Source organism: Colias philodice, chromosome 11, assembly GCF_061535455.1.
Source record: "Colias philodice isolate Cphi_HAF_F1 chromosome 11, ilColPhil1 Martin Lab GWU primary, whole genome shotgun sequence".
Classification (NCBI taxonomy): Eukaryota; Metazoa; Arthropoda; class Insecta; order Lepidoptera; family Pieridae; genus Colias; species Colias philodice.
In genome coordinates this window covers 12,616,722-12,640,656 of record NC_143096.1, presented here as the reverse complement: position 1 = coordinate 12,640,656, position 23,935 = coordinate 12,616,722, and the positions used below count along the sequence as shown (strand labels likewise).

At 32.3% G+C, this 23,935-nt stretch overlaps 3 protein-coding genes across 3 annotated transcripts in view; 1 reads left to right on the top strand and 2 right to left on the bottom strand.

The window, feature by feature from the left end:
• Positions 1-1,001: 1,001 nt before the first annotated feature.
• On the bottom strand, positions 1,002-6,425 carry LOC149484948 (uncharacterized). Its single transcript, XM_089701163.1, has 4 exons — positions 5,851-6,425; positions 5,632-5,742; positions 3,433-3,618; positions 1,002-2,496 (listed from the first exon to the last, which is right to left on the bottom strand). The coding sequence occupies exons 1-4, from the start codon at positions 6,067-6,069 to the stop codon at positions 1,810-1,812; spliced, it is 1,203 nt and encodes a 400-aa protein (XP_089557289.1). The 5' UTR covers positions 6,070-6,425; the 3' UTR covers positions 1,002-1,809.
• Positions 6,426-7,077: 652 nt separating this feature from the next.
• LOC149484947 (odorant receptor 10-like) lies at positions 7,078-13,415 on the bottom strand. Its single transcript, XM_089701164.1, has 5 exons — positions 12,485-13,415; positions 8,671-8,767; positions 8,096-8,200; positions 7,547-7,702; positions 7,078-7,225 (listed from the first exon to the last, which is right to left on the bottom strand). The coding sequence occupies exons 1-5, from the start codon at positions 13,267-13,269 to the stop codon at positions 7,184-7,186; spliced, it is 1,185 nt and encodes a 394-aa protein (XP_089557290.1). The 5' UTR covers positions 13,270-13,415; the 3' UTR covers positions 7,078-7,183.
• Positions 13,416-15,660: 2,245 nt separating this feature from the next.
• Positions 15,661-23,935, top strand: part of LOC149484945 (uncharacterized) — a 124,989-nt gene continuing 116,714 nt past the window's right edge. The window contains exon 1 of the mRNA XM_089701173.1: positions 15,661-16,089. Coding sequence (XP_089557299.1) covers positions 15,927-16,089 — 163 coding nt within the window. The 5' untranslated portion in view covers positions 15,661-15,926. The remainder of the gene's footprint in view (positions 16,090-23,935) is intronic.

Genomic DNA, 23,935 nt, shown 5'->3' with positions numbered 1-23,935 from the left:
AAAAGAGCGGCCGCGGCGGCGCGGGGCGCGCGTGTCGCGGCTAGTGAGTCATACCTTTGTAGATATTCTGCCTCTTATTACTTATAAATTAAAAGCAATCAATGCAACAAAAAAATATTGTTTATCTTATTAAAAAAATATGAATAAACTTATCAATTAAAACCAATCAATGTAACAAAAAAAAATTGGCTCTAACTCGTGTTACAAAATATAGTGTAGTAGCGATGTCCTCTCTAGCACGTAGTACATAGTAACTCAATGATTGTGTACGAAATATTAGCTAAAAGCAAGTGGTAGAAGCTTAAGGAATAAAATATGTTACTTGTTTTTAAACAAGAAATAGTGAATTAAAACATTGTGTGTAAATTGAATTGTCATAATCAATTAATATAATAAATAATTTGATCATTGAGATTAAGAATTAATATCTCTTAACTCTACGGATATTATGTTATTTTGTTTAAGGCTCAAGACATTGTCTTTGCTTTAAAGACACAACACACATGCATGTACTGACAATTAGTTTTGTTAATTTCATACATTTCAAGTTCACAGGCCTTTTTCTGGAAGATTCCATTTGGCGATAAAAGAAACGAGCAGATACATCAAGTATCAACAACGATTATTAATATTTCAAATTGGCAACAGTGAAAATATAGCAATGTATAAATTTATCAATAGCAACATTGAGCGAATGCTCAGTCAGATAAGGCGATTAACACACGGTACCGCGTACCGCCGCGGTTGGCAGTGAAGCCCTACGTGTATGTGTGTTTGGTATCACCTAGGTAGTTAGTTAGGTGTGAAAGGGATAAAAAAACATACAGGCGTCATTCATGGTCATATTTTCTTGTTACAAGTTAATGTTCATACTGAAATCTCCAGTGTATTAGATATAAGCTGCTTGGTATCAACGGATTTAATAGAAGCCAATGCAACTTGAGAACCGTTTCACTGCCAACCGCGGCGGTACGCGGTACCGTGTGTTAATCGCCTAATCGAACACACAAATATATTTTATTTTATACACAACCCTTAATATACACAAGCATGCAAATTATACTTCCAATCATAATCTACACATATGTTTTTTTGATAATTGACAGTGTTTCATAAATATTAATTATTTAAGCAAATTATTTAGGTCCTGTGTCTTTATACCTAGCGAAATTAATAAATTGTTTTTTATAGAAATTAAAAAAAACTCAATTTAAAGAATATTTTCACAATTGGATTTAAATAACTTTATATGCCTCATTTAGTTGTGAGTAATGTAACGAATTACAAAATAAATCGTCACTGGTAATTATCAAAAAAACTATAAGTGCTAAACACAAGTCTACAGTGACATTCAATAGTACACACATGCCGTTAGCATACTTTGTGGCTTTTCTTTACATAAAATCGCCGTAATTTGTGCCAGTTAAAAAAAAGAAATACCATAGACAACTTACCAATTTTTGAACATGACAATATTTTGTAAAAAAAGATCATTGTGAGATTTCAATGTCAATTTTCCCGCCTTTTAAAAATTTGTTCGCATACTACAGTATTGTCCAAAAGAACTTGACTAGTCCTGTATTCTGTTCACTATACTAAACATATAAATTGTCAACATACAAGCATTAATTATTATTTATGGAAACCCCCGATTAACAGTTGCCACAAAAATTGGCGCAAAAAGTTTATTTTTTTTCATGAATAATTTTTACAATATGAGGGCACTTTTAACTTGTAGAACTGCATCTAAGGATCTTTATACACAGGCAATCCATACAAATGCCATATAAAAGTTGTTTATAAAAAGCTTTACGAACTAAATGAGCTGAGAGCACTTGATTTATTATCACAAATTTTATTATCAGTCGAATGCAGAACTAATTTCTGCATTGGATCTATTATTATTTTAGAATTGTCTTCATTACTAATATCTTGTTTTATACTGTCTTCCGCGACTTCTTGGTCATTTCGGTTGTCGAATACTGGGAAAAAATCGTAATGCGCTTTGCCGTTGCTCATTTCTTTTTTGTCTTTTTTATGTTTTTTTCCTTCTTCCGTTTTCATTTGAGAGACGTTTCGTTTCGAGAACTCGTCCCAACTTTGTGCTGTTTTACCGTGCACTGAATTCCAGTCTTTTCTGAATGAGCTTGAAGGTTTTGTTTCGTTGCCGGCGAATTTTTGTTGTATATCATTTATTTGGTTGTGATTCTCTCTGCTTGAGACCATTTGCCCATACTTCGGCGTGCAATATGTCGTATCAGCGTCTGTATTTGCGATTCTATTGTCTTTTGTCGGTATATTTTGAGTCAGTTGACAGTTATTCATACCGGAGTCGAATTCCGATTTTTGTCCAGCATTCATGAGTATTTGTTTTGATGATTTCACACTTTTCTTGTCAAAATTCTGACTTTTGTTCGGCGAGTTGCCGTCATACTGTTTCCCGTTTCTGTCTTCTTCGTTGACTTCATCACTGCCGATACCATCTATGTCATATACCTGGAATTTAATAATAAAAATTTTAATTACTTTCTGTCACTAAACTCAAAGTATAAGAGATTTTCTCATATAACTTATATGTATAATATGTTTTGTATGTATAGTTTGAAAAAACTCTTCACATTTTACCACAATAAAGAAACGAAAAGATTACAAAAAATATCTACTAACTACTCTAAACATTTTTGTACAACATTTAAAATAAAAAAATAAAGTCCACTCCAACTCACATACAAAATACTACAAAATAAACAATATTTACATAATCTATAGTCCTTTCCACCTAAGATGATTTCTGTGACACATCGATTTTTGACACGTGTAGAGATGTCGGTTACTGAAATCGTATCAATTGTTTCTGATAATCGATAATATTCTATATGGAAATGAAATCGATTTGAATAAAGTACCAAAATTAGTTTTTTCGGCATTTCGCCAACAATTAACTAAGGAAACTTAGCAAACAACAGCAACAAAAAGTCAACAATAACAATTAGTAACAATAACAGAATACCACGTAAAGTATCAATATAAAAATGCAACTTGTATACAAGGCTGACGCACTCGTACAGACGATTGACTCGATTGTCAAACGATCACAAGATGGGCGCCGATTATATGATTTTCCAACTCTATGATTTTTCAACGATCCATTTCATGTACACGAATTGCGTAGGTATTATATTTTTGTGTTATTTTATTTTATTTTTCATTATATTAAACTAAACAATACTGTTTTTGATTTATAAGCTTAAGATGTTTCATTTTTATATTTTTGGTAATAATGCCGCCATAAAATAAAAATATTATGCACTAAAATTATTTTGACTTTTTAAACATAAAATTCGTAATTCGGAACACGATGAAGTGTCACAGGAATCATCATAGGTGAAAAGGACTATAATAATAAACTAATCTCTAATATTGCTCACAAACCTTATACATAACATCCTGGTTCATTCCCTTCTCCCTTTCTCGTTTATTTTGCACAGCGAGCCACACATCTTTAAGCTCGCCCGCTAAATCCCGATCTTTCAATATAACTGGATTCCTTGCTAGCACGAGCCCTGGGTTCATTGCCTCTACAAAATCACACAGTAGACTGACTAGCGCTTCTCTATCCTGTAATGAAAAACATATTTATAAGACATTTGCGCAGATTTATTTTTCAAAGTGACCAAAATTTAAACAATAACAAAGAGTGGATGTAGTTAAAGGTTATTTTATAAAAATTAAAATTGATAGGTGTTGTTTGTAATGTTAAGCCAGCTACTCACGTATCTGCCACAGGGGCAATATTAGAATTGCACCCTTAATTGGCTCCTTAATTGTGATGTGTATAGGCAAGCAAGGGCAATTTAGAGAACAGCTGAAATTACTCTGACTGCTGTGCAACCGAGATTGTTCCAATATTTTCCCTGCAGCCTGTGAGTAGCCGGCTTTAGAAAGACACCATAACAATCATAACTTACAACATAGTTCTTCCTTGGCTTTTTAGAACCTTGTATATAACAAAAAAAAAATACATTTACTTTGAACTAGTTATACAGTATAATATTAACATAAAATCTACATTTATAATTAAAAATCTTTGTGATGAACAATTATTTTAAATTCAAACTCAATACCCTGTTTAAACTTAATTTAATTAGCACACAAAGGAGAATGGGCATTTTACTATGGAAGTTGGGCCTGAACCCTTGAGTTGGACCAATACACATGAGATATTGTTTTTATAATAGATCATAACACATACATAAAGGGAAAAATATATATAAAAAAATAATCAACCGGGTTTTTGTACAGTCACATCAAGTTTTATTTCTTTGTGTATAATATTTTTTGCAATAAATAACTGTTATAAGACAATGACAATATCTTTATGTTACTCCAATTCACTTTCACTTACAAATACGTACTAATCTTAAGCCTTCTAATAACCGAAATACACTAATATTATGTTTTGTAACATGTACCTATACCGTGTTTATTATAATTCAACGTAGTAAGACTTTTTTTGTGGTTAAACTCAGTCACTCCAGTGACATTTAGATTTATATTTACTTCACTCGAATTAAAAACACCGTTATTGTGCGCAAAATAAGAGCCAAATAAATAAAACTTTTTGCCTTGACTGTACAAGAACCCGGTTTATTTATTTTTTTATTTTATTTTTTTCGTAAGGTATGTGTAATGATCTATCACAAAAACAATATTTCGTGTGTATTGGTCTTAGCCCAAGTTTCAGGCCCAATTTGCCCATTCTCCTTTACTACAAGTGTTTGCAGTATTTGTCATTAGGTCAAGGATATTGTACATTGCAGTAATTTTTTAGGCAGCGGCAATGATTAGTTCAGAACTTTATTGCTTCATCTAAAGCAATGAGTCTATGGAAAAGTTTTTGTGTAATTCCATGTACCAATATAGTATAGATGATTTTTAACACAAATTTTAAGCTATTGCATAGCTTCTATCGCGGGCCTTGAGCGCGGGGACCGAATCGAGAAATTCCGTAACGAAAAAAACCTCACGCTCCCCACTCCGACGGGCTCGGAGGTGTGGCTTGAAGGCATGCTATGCAATAGCTTTACCGCGGCAGTCCCCGAGTGCCACACATCTTTTTTTACTGTTTTTTTTTTTTATTTTTGGACAAATATAGTTACCTATTTGTAATGTGCTAATGTTTTCTGAGACTGAGAATTTTTGATTAGTGAGTTTTTTGTTACTCACATCAGAGTATACACCAGAGTATATACTGATCAATGGTAAAGGATGATTAGCTTTTAAAAAACTTTTCACATTTCACTTCAATCTCAATAGATTTTTTTATATAAATAAACTTACAAATATGACCTTTACTATTCTATTAACACAATAAAATTTTAATGCTCTAGTTCCATCTTATTCTAATGTAACACACATGTGATATTATTTTGCGGAAAAGGATATGAATTGTATGTAGTGAAAACTAGTACATTTTGTCAATGTATATTATTATATCTATTAATTAAAACTAACTACTGATTTTCTTATAAAATATATTTTAAAATGATGCCCAATATTTCAAAATTTGACCTCTATTCCATACATATCCTATTTCATTGATTTCCAACTAGAAAAAATGTAATTACTTACTGTTGGATTTGATGCATTTTTCCCATTAGCTTTCAAAATGTCTGGGTTCACCATCACTGCAAATACTAATAAAGGAGGTCTGTTGCTGTTTGGTCCACACCCTTGATGAACCTAAAAATACATGTTTCATTCAGAAATCGATTTCTCTTCGCTCCGCAAACAAATAACGCAAATACAAAGTAGAAGTAGCACAAAGACTTTCAAGTAACGATAACTAACCTGCATGCCGCCATATAAGGGTATTGGATCTGTAAACTGCTTGGGGTTTGCGATTTTCTGCCATCCTAGCACGTTTATAAACAGTTTCTCCGTAGAATCCTTTATTGTATCTTGTATACACATATGAGGCTGGGGCGGGTTTTTAAATTGCCGAAAAGCTCGCGAAGCACGCACATATTGTATTGGAACCGTACGTTCTGGTGAATTTTGGTTTTCCATAGCACACTCTTTGTTTAAAACAAATACATTCAATACGAATCACTCAAAACACCAAGCAATGCCAATAAACGAACAAGCAACAACGTAAACCGAATTCTGACATTTCTTGAAGGCCTCCGCTCGAGTTTATTGAACTTTTACGGGCTGCATTTTATTTACATGGGTGTTGACTTTGAATTTTATACGCTATCCCATAATCTTGAGTTATCTTTTATGAGTTTCAATAAACGATTGATTCTCTCGAATAGTTTTGTTAAAATTATACGACGAGAGTAATAGTTAGTGTGAACTGTGAAAAATAAAATGGAAAATATAAATTACAGGCATCTAATCGAGAGAACACGAACAGAAATAATACCATAGACAAAGAAAATAATAGACCGATTCAGAGTTCACTGTATGACACTTAGGGAAATAGACTAAAAATAAAAACTGAATTATGGTAAAAATTTTAAAATATTACCTATTTATTAGGTTTAAAATATTATATTATATACCTGTGTATATTACGTACCCGTATTCTGATATTAATTCAAATATTCTTTTGAAATAAGCTGTGTGATATACGCGAAAGACAATCATGTAGCATGACATGCTTCGAGTGAGACAGTGCGCGCACGAGCAACTTTGTCTCCGCAACTATTTTGTCTCTCCCACCTATGGGCTAGTATGAAAGTGCGCGCACGTAGCGACGCAACTCCCCATACAAATTGATGGGAGAGACAAAATAGTTGCGGAGACAAAGTTGCTCGTGCGCGCTCGCTCATAAGACTAGGCTCAAAGACAAACCGAAACATTTATTTATTAGGACTAGACTTATTTTAAAACGATTAAATGTAAATCGTTAGTTTAGATAGGTACATTATAAATTTAAAAGGTGACGAAAAATATCGTAAAGTGAAAAGTGTATACATATACAGTATACTTAAGTATAAATTATATTGTACAATATGTACGTAGAAACTAAAGACTTGGGATTTGGGATAATATTGAATGGAAATAATTTAAACCTGTATTTTTTCAAATAATTTTGTTTTATTTTCCTTGTTTCTTTAATGTGAACTATACTTATTTCATATAGACGATAAATTAACATTCATATGTCGACTAAAATTTATTTTAGTAATGTATAATAGCTGTATGCTCCCTTGAGAATCTGAAATTAAAAAAAACATAACAAAATTAATATTCACACAATCACACACAATAGTAAGCAGCGCCATCTATTTTCCGCTAAGCAAAACTAGATAATAACCCAATCTTCTATGTTGTAATTTAAAGTTTATATAGGAACGTGATTATTTATAATTAGCTACCTATAAAAACATAACAAAATTTTGTAACCTATATGTATAGGTACATCAAATTACAATTTAAAAATACAGAAATGAATAATATCCCCGGATATTTTATCACACATTACTTTGGTACTTACAATAATTATTAATTATTATTATTAAGCAAAAAAAATAACTACCGTAATAAAAGTAGCAACGGTTAGGTTCGTAAACGGCCCAGCCCTAAATATGTGAACTATTTTTAGCTGACCAGCCAGTGTCAGAATATATTTCCTTTCAGTGACGCTGGCTTTCCACCATTTACTTTCGTAAGGGCCACTCGATACGTCGCCACTCTGTAACGAAATAATACTAGATCTATTGCTGCTGTTTACAGTAAATATTTCTATATTACATAAAATAATGAAGGTTTGTCAAAAATTACAGAAAAACTTCGTGATCAAACTAGTTATGTTGATAAGGGTACAATTATTGTATTACTTAAAAATTAAAATATCCAAAGGCGTGCAAATTTCTTTAAAGATAATTTTCTTTTATGAGTGAATTGATTTATGAGAATACGCGACAATGATGCAAAATTAATGAATCAATGTAATCTTTTATGTATTTATATGTATTTTTTTTTAATTATATACGCCTACTGCAATTATAAAGGCAATCACGACAAAATCAAACATTAACTTTGAGAAATGTGGTAGAGTAATAAATAGAATAAAAAATTTGCAAACTTTGACTAAGACGTCGTTGCTATGCCAACAGTACATGAATAACTGCGCCACACCAAATACAAGGTATTCCGCTGTGAGCAGCAGTTGAGTGGTATCTGGAGCCGACTGTTAAAAATAAAGAAAATAACACATGTATAGGTACACATAATATAATACAGACATAATATAGAAAAAGGTAAATATTAACTGAGTTGAAAATGCTCGGGATTAAATCTAATGTACATAGTAAGTATTTCAATAATAATCTTATTTTTTCGATAATAATTTTGACTGAAAGGTAATTTGTTACCGTAAAACTTATTTTAAATATTTTTTATTATTTATGAATTAATTGTAAAAAGATCGCTGTCTATAATGTAGGTACACTACTTATGTTTAATTTTGAAAAAAATTGCATTGGTTTTTCTTATCAGCCATAGTAATACTTAATAACTTCTTATAGCAATAATCGTTATTTTTAACGAAATTTATATAACAGAGAAATTATAGAGTTACAGGAGATTAAAACGCAGTAGAAATTTACGAATTATTGTACCTACATATAATAATGTATGGTAGGTACCTTAAATACTTACAGTCAATTCAAATGCGCTTACACACAGCATCAAAGAACAAATGACAACGTAGAAAAACATAACCGGTGAAAGAAGTGAATCGAATGTTCGCGAATATCTGAAACAAAAGAAAATCTATGAATTGAAAATTTTGATTGATTTTTTGGACCATTATTTGGGCAAAGATTTTTGATTTTTTTCGTTATGCGTTTTGGTTTGTTTGCAGGTCAGATAAAAAATGGTTTCTTATTACGATGTCCGCAGCTGTGGACTTATTACGTACATATTTAAGTTTTTTTCTTGTTTGTTATTCTATTATTTTGAAATTAAACCAATGTCCAAAATCTGATAGGAATTATAAGTTCCATATACTTAGACATATAAAACTTTCCCAAATGTACTACTTGGCTTCAGTATTTTTCCATAAATAATTAAGTTTTTGCAAATTGGGTTTAAAGCATCGAGATAGAATGTAGTAGTACATATATCTCGATGGTTTAAAGGTACATGTTATCAAAATTTAATAATGCTTTTATCCCTAAAACATATTATATTAAATAAATTATTGTTTACAGTGAAAGTTATTGATGTGCGTTAAAAACTTTTCGAACTAGTGCATGCGGACTTTATTTTATCGATACTTTCACGAATTTACGGTACGGTACAAAATACGGTAAATTTTTATCGACAAGTAGGTTTTATATTTGTATAATAAGTATGTTAAGTGTTAGACGATCTATAAATTAATTAGTGATGTTCTTAAATTTGTCTGCTTTAGGATGAAAAATCTGAATATTAAATTTTTAATAGACATAAAATAATTTATAGACTGCGATATATATTTCAAGATAAATATTCTTACAACCATTATTTAACTCATAATCATAAGCAGGTTCTTTATTTTTACATTAAGAATTTATTATTTCCGATTGATAACCTACTTGTATGAGTTTTGTATCTAGGTAAAATAATTAATTTGTAATTGGTTATAATATATAGAATGTTAATAAATCTTTTCTGATATTATTTTTGACGTAATTTATTAATATTGATTATTGTGTAATGAAAGGGGCTATTTTTAATCGATTTGGATCAAATTCGTTAAATGTAATGCTTAACATTTAGCAATTTCAAAATAAAAACACGAGACAAGTTTTAGCTTTAAAATGTTGTAAAATAGTGAAAGGAAATAGTGTTTATTAGATATTTTAATGTGTATAAAATAAATAAGAATCCGTATTGACCTGAATGTGTTGAGACTTGCATTTGAATGACGAGTGTTTTTATGTTGAGAGCGTTGCGAAATTCGACAGAATGTCGAATTAAAACAAGTCCAATCGCGAAAAGGTCAATTAACTGATTAGAACCACAAATTTAACGCCATCCATGTTCTAATTTTTCGATCGAGTAGTAAGAAAATTATAAGATCCTCATTTGAGATGACTATATCTTTTAGAAAGTACAGTGCGACACAAAAGAGATGAAAATAAATGAGGGCGCCACCGTCGCTCATATAGCAACACTGATACTGCGACGCAAGCGATCTTGATACTATAGAATAAAAATCTAAAAATCTATATAATATAATCTAAAATAAATACCGCGATTTAAACCGTTATAATTGTTTCATTGTAGCAATAGTGTAAATTTAAGACAAAAATACATTAGTATTTTAATTGACCTACCTAGGTCAAATTTTACTTAAATGTATTTGGAATTAGTTATTTTATAAAAATCGGTCAAGTGTTTAGACTGCAGAGGCGCACATAGAATCAAACATACAAACAAACAAGCATACATGCAGCTCAAACACATTACCCTCTTTCTGGGTCCGTCGGGTAGAAAAAAAACAAGGCGATTTGAAAACTACATATTTTTATTTTTTTTTGTAGATAAATTTTGTACTTTAATATAATTCATCAAAATCTAAATATTCTACTCCTTCAAAGGACTGATCATCACTCTGTTTCGAAGTACCTCTCCTATGTTTGGCTGGCGTTGAAAATTTGCCTTCATTTCTACTCCCTTCCTCTACTATCCTGCGTACTGTGCTTTCAGAAACCCCTATAACAAACGAATTAAGATGAATAAAATCAAATAGTACATTTAACATATTTTTATAGTAGCTTAAAACTAAAACTTCCTTTATTTTATTAATTTTTTTTTAATGTAGGAGGCCAGCGTCCCTGCGCTACACTAGTAAGTAGTTAGTAAGCTAAATCTAAAATATGATTTTTTTTCTTATGGTTTGATTGATTAATAGATAGCTGTATGAAAACAATTATCACTATACTATGTAGTAAAATCTAAACTAGGTACTTTATTTGAGGCTGGTTGGATTGGATATAACTTCTTGACTCAAATTGTGCTGGTCGCACTATAAAAACAAGTTTTTGTTTACATACAAATAACCTCAAATTAAATTGCGAAAACGTAATAATCGCCATACATACATACATTTAACACTCGTCACTAATGGAATATTCTATTTTACGTAGTAATGAACAAAAATAAATGGAATCTCACCGGTATATTCTGCTGTACGTTTGTAAACGTTTTCCAAATCAGTCAATAACTTTCCAGCTTGAAATTCGGACAAACACCGAATAAAAACTTTATACACGACATCACGGACACCGCTACGTTTAACCTTTTTCATGATGTCTCCTTTTTTATTTAAATTTCTTGTTCTAAATAACAATTTTATCTCAATAATTCTCCTGTCTCCACTTCACGAAAAAAACAACAAATTTTTATTCAACTTGACAGCTACATTGGCAATTCAGGGTTGCCAGGTAATGAAAAACGAATTAGTTCCAAAATAATTAATTTCATCTCTTTTATGTCGTACTATATGAATAATTTATCATTTTCTCTAGTTTACAAATGTGTAGAATTTTCCGGCAAAGTTTGTTTTACTATCAACAAAATTTATTTCAAGCATTATGTTATAGTGTTTTGGAAATCGAAGTAAACATCGCCTCTCAAGAAAAACTTTCTAATATTTATTTTTTGAATGTTTCATACATACTTTTAACAAATAGTTCTGTCATGATTTTTGAAATAAAAAAGGAGCTATTCTTTAATTAGCACTTTAGGAGTTTAGCAATGTCATTTCAGACGCCGTGAAAGAATTTGTTCAGAAGCTAATTTGAATAGAATAAATATGTATAATAATTAAAATTTTATTTAAATATTCTTAATTGTGATCATTTACGAGAGAAAATACCTATATGAAAAGTGTAAATAGTTTCCTCTTGAGGGTTCATTACAATATATGTATTTTGTGTAGAATTGTCTGCATAATTCTTACAAATCACACATAATTTTAATTTATGGTGTAGGTTTAAAAAAATATTCCTAGTAGGCTTATAGATTACTAGCGGTCCGCCCCGGCTTCGCCCGTGGTACATATTTCACAATAAAAGGTAGCCTATGTTCTTTCTCGCAAAATTTCCAAAATTTTGCGAGAAAGAACATAGGCTTCGCCCGTGGTACATATTTCACAATAAAAGGTAGCCTATGTTCTTTCTCGCAAAATTTTGGACGTGGCCCAAAGTTGCTCAATTTTCCAACACACAAAATATATTATTTTAGGAACTCATATTGGTAAAAGTTTTATTTATTTATTTTTTATAGTGACTAAAAATGTTTTTAATAGTTAACAAACTATTCTATGGAAACATATGGATAGTAAGGCTGAGAATTTATCAATTTTAAATCTAAAGTGCATTATACAACGAAGATGGGATATTCCATCAGTAGATATCTAATTGTCTAGTATCTAGTACCCAACAATATGGGCAATCGTGTTTTACACAATTATCGTACTTACTTCATAAGGGAAACATGTATTTCATGCAGTTCCTTAATTTTGGCAACGACTTCTTCTTCTGTGTGAACGTCCTTGAATATATTCTTGCATCTTTCTTTCAAGAGATCCAATTTTCCACCAAAGAACACCATGATCACCAAAACGCAAGTATCATAAGAGGCCATTATGCCTGCGCCTTCTAAACAAAAGTATGTATGCATGGCCATAGTGATCCAGGAACCAGGCGAGTGATACTTATCAAATGGTGTCCAAGAACTAAATATATGTGGAAATAGTTCAGTTCCATTATGCAATGCTTCACGGTAACTAGACGATGAGAGATACCTGAATAGCGGCGTGCCACATACAGTAGTTGCTGTTATCACAAGTAATACCCAGTAGAAATTCAATAATTTGCGGCAATAACTCGTGTATTTGTCAATTATTCGGCCTTTAACATCGTCTCTCGTTTGCCTCTCCCATTTGTCAGCTTCAGTGAGATATTTGATGACTTGTTTCCATCTATCTTGCCAAAGAATGAATGTGTTAGACTTGACAACGCAGACAATGCTGAGCATTGAAATCTTCAGGTTCGTCAATACGAGCTCAAAATCTGATCTCACGATATACAATTCAATGTACTGAGTTATCACGAATAGTGTGACTAATTCGTGCATGAAAATGTAAAAAATTTTGCCTTTGTAGTTGTTTGGTAGAATTAAGCCCATTTTTTTGAGGATCCAGAAATTTGGACCGAATAAAGGTTTTTCTGGGTCTTCTAAACTGTTGATGAATTTTTTTAACATGGGGTTAGTTTGAAAGAAAGCGATATGAATGGTAAAAGAAAAGAATTTGCCTCGTATTTATAAGCTACTTTGTCGCCCTAAAGTAGTAACCCTCGGCTTGAAATAAATCAAACAAATACAGGGTTTAATAGAAAAACACTTTTTAGTATCTGTTCTATAAATTTTTTATTAGAACGTCATGTATAGAATATTATAAGGGCTAGCAGAGAATAGATTGATACTTAAACAGTAAAATACATTTATTATGCTAATGATAGTAGATTTTTAAGACTTTTCAAAAAATAAAAATCACAGTCTTTTCTAAGTTTATTTTTTATTAGATAGATAAATAAGCTATTTACAATATTTCGTAATTCATTATTATTTTCTACCTAAATATAGTAACTACTAACTGCAACCCGAGGTTTCGCTCACGTATTCCAAAATTGATAAAATGGCATAACTTTTCTCAGAATATATTGTATCTCTAAAGCGAATATCAGCATAATCTGTTCAGTAGATTTTGCATAAATTTCAAACATCTTAACAGTCATATCCTTCGCTCCACCATATATGCCAACTTTAGGATCAACATTTTAAATAGAAGCATTTGAAAGGATCTGTAGAATAAAGAACAGAAAAAATTTACATGTTGTAGGGCTCAAGCATATCAATATCCAGCGTAATTTATTATAACTTCAAAAGTTTTTCTGTTTTGGTTAAAAAATAGATCTTCTTATTCAAAGATGGACTATGTCTGTATTAGTATTCTGTTATTTTTTATGAATAAAACTGTACACGATACAACATCTCAGAAATATCATTCTAAATAACATTTTTAAATATCACAATTAAAATCATCGAAAGGTGTAAGTTTAGCCTACCTAATAAATAGAGGAAACCAGTTCAAACAAATTATTCATATGCAATTATATTGTAGTTATGTAATAAAAATAAATAAATTAAAACAATTCCAATAATAATAAAAAAATACGATGTTTTTATCGATACATCGAGCACTGCACTATTTAAAAACACAGTAAAATGATGTTGTATTCTAACCTATAATTTGAATGTCTGTGTTGAAACCGCGAAATGGGGGCGGGACTGACACTAAATATCGGCCGATGTTTGAAAAAATAATGAAGACATCATGTCCATATTATTTAATACCCCTATTTAACGTTTATTGTAAGGGTTGGTAAAATAGAAATGCATATTACCAATCATTCTAAATTGCTATATATATATATGTATTATAAATTTATAATGATATTATTATTATCTTCTGATCTTGACATGATATTATAATTTACAATATAGGTATTGGTTATGTTCTCTAGTTAATATTGTTACGTAATTAATTTTTGTTTACTAATTACGTTTTTGACGTAAAAAGTTTTGACATTTAATTTCCTTTGCTGAGAGGTGATTTATGAACACATTCAAATTATATATAAGTTAATACCTATGCATACCTATTTACAAAATACGTTTATTATTCTAGTTTTATTATGGTCAATGTGCTGCTAATTGTGAAAAATATACATTAATAAGAGAAATACGAGACAGACGAAATTTTAAAAAGATTTTTCGTAGGTAGGTCCCTATTATAAATCAAATATCTACAATACAAGGTGTAAAATAGTAAGATTGCACTTTATAGGACAATATCAGGAAGAAAGTTACATAATAATTAATAATTAATATTATAGGTAGGTACATAGGTAGTTAATATGCCTAAATCCCAGACAAACTTCTAACTTGCTTTCTGTCTACCGTCCGGATAAGTTGGACAGTGGACACATAACACATCCATGGACCATGCCTATTAAATTATTTTAAATATACCTAGGTAGGTAGTTTTTGAGTGAAAAAACCTATCACTATCATCACAATACGAACGGTACAATATCAACGTTCAATTACACTGACCGCAGGTTTAGATATCATATCGGCTATTAAGGCTGGTTCACACTTTGATTAGTGCGAGTGCAGGTGATGAGTAGTACTACGTGTGGACAGCGACTGTTTAGTGCGAGTGTTTAGTAGGCTGTGTAGTAAAGTGAATAGAAGCGTGTTCTATTTTTTTGCGAGTGGACTGCGAGTAGCCACGTCCCGCGCGCCCTCCCTTCCCCCTCACTCGCAGCGTGCCTGCACTCGCACTAATCACCTGCACTCGCAGTCAATTGGACACTACTCGCACTACACACCTGCACTCGCACTAATCACCTGCACTCGCAGTCAATTGGACACTACTCGCACTACACACCTGCACTCGCACTCATCACCTGCACTCGCACTAATCAAAGTGTGAACCAGCCATTTGAAACCTCAGCCACAGCCTCAGCGATCCATTGAACGCGCCGTACGAAGCCTTGCGCACCCGCATGAGTGGGGGCTCCACGACCAATCAACGTTCACTAGTACCTTCGCTCAAGCGACGACGAACGCCCGTGTTGATTGTCATTCAAAATTCAAATTCAAATTCGATCGAATTACGCTGTTCTGTTTTTAAAAGTGCACGTGTGTTCGAAGTTTAAATCTCTAACTATGTTCATCCATGTGTGAGTGATTGTTGTTGAAAATGTGACTGTGTTTGGATCATACGTGAAATCGATCTGCGATCGAAAAATGGCACTTACTGACGTTTACAAATAGCCGCCGATTTCGCTAAAATGCGTGAGTTCATAAGAATCATATTGTTGTGTTTGTGTGCGTTTTTGTTATCCGTCCGTGAAGTGACGAGTGAGGAAAGCACGGGATTTGGGGAAGTGAGTGTTTCCGAGGGAAAGGCGGAGGAGCAAGGCGAGAGGAAAGATGTCAAAAGCAATTTACCAGGTGAGTGGTGTTAGAACGCGGTCTTGTCACTTGTCTAAATAAAAAGTACTTAATTGATTATCGTTAAGTTAATTGACTTTCTGAGTAATGAGAATGTCATCGTCGGTCTATAGATGGGTATTGATGGTAAAATAATTGTTTAGACTCACCATTATGAAAACTTATGCACGGAAATGAAGTGCACTTATCAGGCAATCTCGTGTGTCTCAATTATGGTTTACATTGCATTTCTAGTATGAATCTAATTGGTAAATACTTGCATTTGTATAGTATTAACCAATATGTTCGTAACTGTATGCTTTGTTATAATGCTTCTATGGTGGTTTACTAAGAATATTCTGAATACATATTAATTCTTTGAAATCACATACCTAACTTACTGTAATCAAAACTGGACGTGTCTTAGATTTATCTCCAAAAAACCTCACCACAAATTACGTCTTCGTAGGTATTTAGATTTCCAATAAGAGGTCACTACTTAACCTTTATTCTTACTGATATAATCACGAAGTGACGTATCTATAATCTATACCTTCCTAACAATAGCATCATGGCATCATCTAAATTCTAAGTGCTTGACTGACATTTTATCGCCCCAGGCCTTCTTCTGTCTTCAATTTAGCAAACCTACATTTTAAGACTCATATACTTAGGTATAATTATTAACTCCGTACTTCCTAGTTTCAATCTATTCATCTATGTAAAGTTGAAAAGCTGGTTTTAACTAACATATTATTGCATTGAAGTAGCAGATAATATTAATAATGACATCTATACCCACGGTCCAAAGGTCAAAACATTGGATAGGTACACGTTATTAAATAGTTAGTTTTACCTGTCTATCAATTGATTGAATACATAATCTGCATCAATGAAATTATCTGACTGACTGATCGGCCAGCACGAAATCGTGTTCATTGTCCAACGAGAATTATTATAAAAAGTAAAAACATTATTTGAAACAATAGTTTATAGGGTAACGTAACGTTTAAACTTTATAGGTATAGGGATGTTTTTATCCAAAAAATAAATTCGACAGATCTTACATATCGATCTCATGATTTTATAGAATTAAACATACTAACACAGGAATCGTTGTCTAATCAACACACAATTTAATTAGCAGACACTCTTAGTATGATTGCTAATTAAACATCTATTAGGTATTAATATCGTACAAATAAGTTTTTCGTATTAATAATGAGTCATTATTCACGATAAATGCAATTTGGATGACAGGTACCGTACACCTACCATTTAAATTCAAATAATTTATACGTATAACCGTTCGGAAATACAAAATTTATGAGCTATGCGCATTTGACCGATGCTTTTTTAAAAGCTGCTAAGAAGTTCTCACACAAGGCTATGTTTTTTGATAACCATTATAATACATGTGAGATTTAGATCCGTTGTTCTATTGTATGCATATGTGACTACTGTACTGGTATTTACAATACAATTAAGTACGGTGCTGTCAATTCTAACATCAAAACTGGCTTATCCGTCTCGGCTTTATGCACTACCTTTATCTATAAACATTCTTATTGATATCTGATTTATATTTACAAGCCTTTGCCTTGGATATCAAAACACTCGTATTTTTTACGTTATAAATATTTATATAAACAAGTCCGAACTAACTGCGTATAACAGAATCATTTGATAAACAACACATTGAATTATTTTTTAGTTTCCTAATTTCGTGGAATCTTCGAATAATATTTACTAGGAATCAAGATGTTTCGTCATATCAAACAAAACTTAATCATATCGCCCACATAAAATTCCTCTGTTGTTTTTGTGTTCAAATATTCGTACCGGTAGTTTATTAGATGATTATATTACAATAAAATTTAAGTGTTTATTTTTATGTATTACAAATGTGTATTGATTGGCATACTTCGCCCGTTTTGGTAAAGAGTAAGTATCTATTTAAAATAATAAGCCTTAGATTCGCATATAAAATATAGACCAGATTGTTAGTTTTAAATTAAATTCAACACAAATCTCAATGAATTCTGATGAATTTGTCAAAAATATAGATAGTTTCTATTCATAATATAAATATTTATAGAAATTAATACTTATAATAATAACTACTAGATAAAGTTCTGCAGATTCCTCACAGCATCTCAAAGAAAGAAACAATACACAGTTTCAGTTTAAACCTAGTTTTATATTATCTGTGGTTTGAACCGATCCCTAATTCCTAAACCCGTCTATCCCAACATACATTGCGCCATCACCGAACAATAGAACGCATTGTGAATTTGTGAGTACCACAGTATTGTGGTATACCAGCGCGGCGTTGTAATGCAAATCGCTTCACACGGCTTCCGTGACGAAACATTTTCGCAATCTAACCTACGCATAGTTTATCTGTGGCATTTTAATTGCAGTACTATTGAAATTTGATTCGGCTGTTGTAGCTAAGTATAATTGTTAAACTCAGATTATGGTTAGATTTGTATTTTTTTGAAACGAGAGAGGCAATAATTTGTACCTGTATATTTTCATTCCACAGAGTTTCTTCGACAAAGGTACAAGGACAAAATAAATTCGTAAAGATAAAAATAAATTAAAGAAACCTTTTTCAATTTTGTTTCATCGAAACAAATGCAAAATCGCAACCACGAATGTTAACATACCTCCAGGCTACATACTATGTATATATATATAAAATTCTCGTGTCACAATGTTAGTCTGCATACTCCTCCGAAACGGGTGGAGTGTGGACCGATTCTCATGAAATTTTCTGTGCATATCGGGTAAGTCTGAGAATCGGCCAACATCTATTTTTCATATGTACCACGGTCCACGGCCGAAGCCGGGGCGGACCGCTAGTACTATGTATAATTTAGTCAAAATTTTTAGCTTAAACCGTCACATTACTAGAATAATTGCAAAACCTATTTCCTAGGTAATTTAGAACACGTAATTACGTCTAGACTTAGCTCTAGTAAAGTGCAGCTATGTCGGAATGTTGCTTTCTGATGTGTAGTGAAGGGGACGCCATTTTCTATGTTTATTGTCGACAAAGGTTACCTGTGTGACATATTTGCTCTGTTCCTATATGGCGATCATGTATTTGTGCGTATTATAGTTAACTAGCCGTGCCCCGCGGTTTTACCCGCAGTGCTTCTCCTCTTGGTCTTAGCGTGATGATATACAGCCTATAACGGATAACCTTCCTCGATTAATGGGCTATCTAACACCGAAAGAATTTTTCAATTAGGACCAGTAGTTCCTGAGATTAGCGCGTTCAAACAAACAAACAAACACTTCACTTTATAATATTAATATAGATTTGCGAAAGTGTGTTACCTGCATGGATTTGTTTTGTTCCTGAAGCGATCAAGTCATTTGATGACATTGTCGGATCTTTTGCAGGCATTATCTATTTAATACAAATATTATTTATCAAATAGCTATTAGGTATCTACTAAAATAAACATTATACGCACTATAATTATGGATTAGGGTCAAAATACTTAATATATGTACTTACTTATAATAAAAAATATAGCGGATAAAACATATTCATATTATATTTTTGTTTGATAATTCGAGCAGGATGTGGTAACTTTCTCGGTATTTATAATAATTAAAACGTATTCAATAATTAAATGTTAATTGTTATGTCATTATTTACGTTATGGATTCGTGGTAGCTGAGTTTTTAGACATGTGTTACATAATATTGTGTTGTCGATGAAGAATTTAGAAATCGATTGTAGATAAAAAAAATCTAATATTTTTTTTTCTAATTTCTATGACTGCAGATTGCCTGTTTTATGTGTTAATTTGTTTTTAAGCTATTGCATAGCTTCTATCGCGGGCCTTGAGCACGGGGACCGAATCCAGAAATTCCGTAACGAAAAAACCTCACGCTCCCCACTCCGTGGCTTAACTCATTGAGTCCCAAGCGGCCCGATCGGTCCCAGACACAATAGATTTTCTATTGTGTGATGTGTCTGTGGTTCCGGGGCTTGAGTTACAGGCATAGCATGCAATAGCTTTACCGCGGCAGTCCCCGAGTGCCACACGTCTTTTTTTATCTAAGTAATAACGCAATAACATGAAACTGGTTGCCAGGCACTAATTATTTATTTATTATTTTCAGTTCTTATATTAAAACGATTAGATAAAAAACTAATTTAAAAGGCTGTTTTGATGTTTGCGGTTTGCGGTTGTTATTCTATTCGCTAATTTATTTACGACTCCATTTTCGAGGACAGTCTGTGCAATTACGAATATATTAAAATGCGATAGTAGCGATAGTGGTGGATTTATAAAGCCCACCATTCATGAATTATTTTTTTTAACTTTTATGCATGGACGTATAAAAAAAGACGGACGGTATATCGCCTAAACATTGAGTGAAGCCTAGTAATGGCGGCGAAACATCCATGTGTGTGTGCCATGTTGCCATGGCAACAGTTGTGTTGATGACAATGGCGGCTGTATTTTTTTCTATAAATTTTGCCGTAATAATTTTGTCATTAAAACATAAAAGAAATAACTTGCTTCCCTGTGGAATGTAATCCCTTGTGTTTTGTTATTTAAAATTGTACTGTTGCGACACCATTTAACCACGCAAGACGGCATTTTAAATATTTTTTGTGAAACAGTGACGCAGTTAATCAGTCGGTAGTTCACGACGTAATGGCGGCCGGACTAGCTTACTATGGTGAGAGTGTGTGCGTGTTTATTGTCTTTACACGATCGCTAGCTTACTATGGTGGCTTCACGTTGTTTGTTCGTAATACGGCGTCCGTCTTTTTTTATACGTCCATGCTTTTATGATAAAAGTTTCAGCTATTGCATATACATATTATTATTATTTTCGCTTTGGCTTTGTAATATATGAACTCGTAAAGTACAATCGAAATTTATGTTTTAACTTTTAACACTTTAGTGTGGTTTTCAGTTTTTACGATATTTTAATTAGGTACACTACACTCTACAGAGTATATTTCACAAATCGAAGTATCAACAAAATTTTACAACTTACAAGGATGACAGTTCAATTTCGAAATGAAAATCTTTTCTTTAGTGTTGTACCTATCGACAATAGATTGATTCGTTGCTAAATAGTGATGTCTTGACCGTGAACTGTTTTGTGAAATGATCGATGCAAATTGATGTACAAAGAATAAGTTAAATTCTTTGAAATGTATTGTAGATGTTAGTTAACTTTTGGAACATTTACTCAAATGATTTTTTATTTTTATTTGAGATGTTTCGCAAATATTGCAATGTGTTCTTGGATTTGTTGACCTCTGTTTTCGCATTTTACAGTACAGACGTCGATGTATTGTAGTTTATTTCTAAGGTTTAAAGCTCACTGCTGATTTCAAGGTTGCTATAATTAATCTATTTTGAATATGATTGTCAGTCGCATTACATATTGCAGTGTATAGTTATTGGTAATAACTAACAAACTAATTCATAGCCTGTCGTCTGACTCGCGATGTGGATGTAAAAAATAAGCTTGCTTTCTATATTCTACAATCTCTGCTTTTAAATAATGTTAATGCACAATGAAGTATAACAAATAGGTAATAGATATGTTAGAGAATCTCTCTAAATATTTTTCATTATTTTTTTTATAGATTCTCCAGAATTCAGAGGATGTATGTTGTAATATCATATTTTATTTCATTATTATCTATACTATAAGTACCTGCCTACTATAAAATTATAAAATATGCAAACAATACAACAAAGGCCTATTCATTGATAGTTTTATGCCACGGTAAGGCATTGAGAATTGTATGTACTTAACTTAGAACATACGGTAAAAATAAATCGCACATGATGAAACTTTTGTTCCCAATATTCATTGAGTTTTACGCAGTTTTATGCTCTTGTTATTTTGCGTTAATTTGTTGATGAAATGATTAGATACTTTCCGGTTTCATTAATTAGTTGCATTTGTATGTGAAATTACATTTAAATTTCTCTGTAAAGGGGTTTTTGCGTAAATATTGTTTTAAACTTTAAGGCATGAACTAATAAGAAAGAATGGATGACGCAATTCTAAGCCGCATTTTATTGATATAAATAACTTACCTTACCAAAAATAAATGACCATAACTAGGTACTTTTATATATACACTAGCTGCGCTCCGCGGTTTTACCAGAGTGGCTCCACTCCTGTTGGTCGTAGCATGTTGATATATAGCCTTCTTGATAAATCATAAATGGACTATCCAACACCGAAAGAATTTTTACAATCGGACGGGTCGTTCTTGAGTTTATCGCGTTCAAACAAACAAACAAACTCTTCAGCTTTATAATATTAGTATAGATTCTTACATATACCTTTGCATATTTAGATATTTACCTATATAATGTAAAACTTTTGATACTATATACCTGACAGTAAATACATAGGTAATGCATACGTTTCAATGTTAAAAATAACTTCTATACATGCGATAAGGTTAAACAGAATATCGGTTTCATAACCAAACCGTTCGTGGTATGAAACAATGAAATAATATTTTGCCTGACTTGAATTTTAATTATTTTGAGTCGGTGCTAACTTCACTTTCTATTTGACATGAATTTTCTAAGTAGTGTGTGTTTGAAGTAGCAGTTTTAAGAATTATAATAATTACGAGAAAGAGATATTATATATTTTAATGGACTAATAAAGAAAAGAGTGTGTGAAGTAAGCTTTGTAAGCACACGTATCAGAAGTGAAACTTCTTTGGCAAGATTCAAAGCTACCAAAATCGTCGCCTTTCCCCATGACGTGACGGTATTCCGTATTGCAACGACGCAAAAAGCTTGAAATTATGCTCTCAACGCGCTGACAGAAGTATAACTTCAATAAAATGTATGTGTTACGGCTAAAGGTAGGTGAGAACATAAACTTAAGATTAGCCGGCTAAACTTAGGTTTATTTTCGACGAGGTGTTAATGTTAGTTTGTTCTATCTTTAGCCGGCTAAACTTAAGTGTAACCGCAGGCCCGTGGCTAAAAATGTCGGGGTGGGTAGATTTGGTTACTATAATACATGTAAGGAACAGGGCGAGTGTTTTCTGGCACTTCGCCGGCTGCTGCCGCAGCACGCTCGCTGCGCTCGCTCGGCTCGTGCGGGTCTTAAGAGTTCTAACCTAACCTAACCTAGCCACCAGCTTTCTGCCCTGAGTCGGGGTGGGTAGATTTGGTTACTATAATACATGTAAGGAACAGGGCGAGTGTTTTCTGGCACTGTGCGGGCCCCTCAAGCCCTCCACCGGCCCGGCGCTAACCAAATCTACCCACCCCGACATTTTTAGCCACGGGCCTGCGGTTACACTTAAGTTTAGCCGGCTAAAGATAGAACAAACTAACATTAACACCTCGTCGAAAATAAACCTAAGTTTAGCCGGCTAATCTTAAGTTTATGTTCTCACCTACCTTTAGCCGTGACATATGCATAACATAAGCAATGAGCTTGATTTTTACTAAATTTCTAATACATACATACAAACACACACTTAAATAAATTATATTCTATTAGGTACTATTTATATTTATGCTTCTTCAAAACTATAATCTCTCTAAAACATAAGTAGAAAATAACTATAGAAAACATGATTTATTGACAAGTGATACTTCCTCAATACATCATGAGAGTTTTCACCGGCCTTTGTTTGAACAATGGGAAAAAAAGCTTTGAAACATCAATTATACAATACAGTAAAGTTAGTTTTTTGGTTGTACTTTTTATTTGTATTCTATAGTGGTGATAAAAGATTAGTTAGCCGTTTCTAGATTAAGAAAATTTTTATGCAGAAAATTTCAGTCACATTAGTCGTGATTTTGTGGTTTTATGAAAATCATTGATG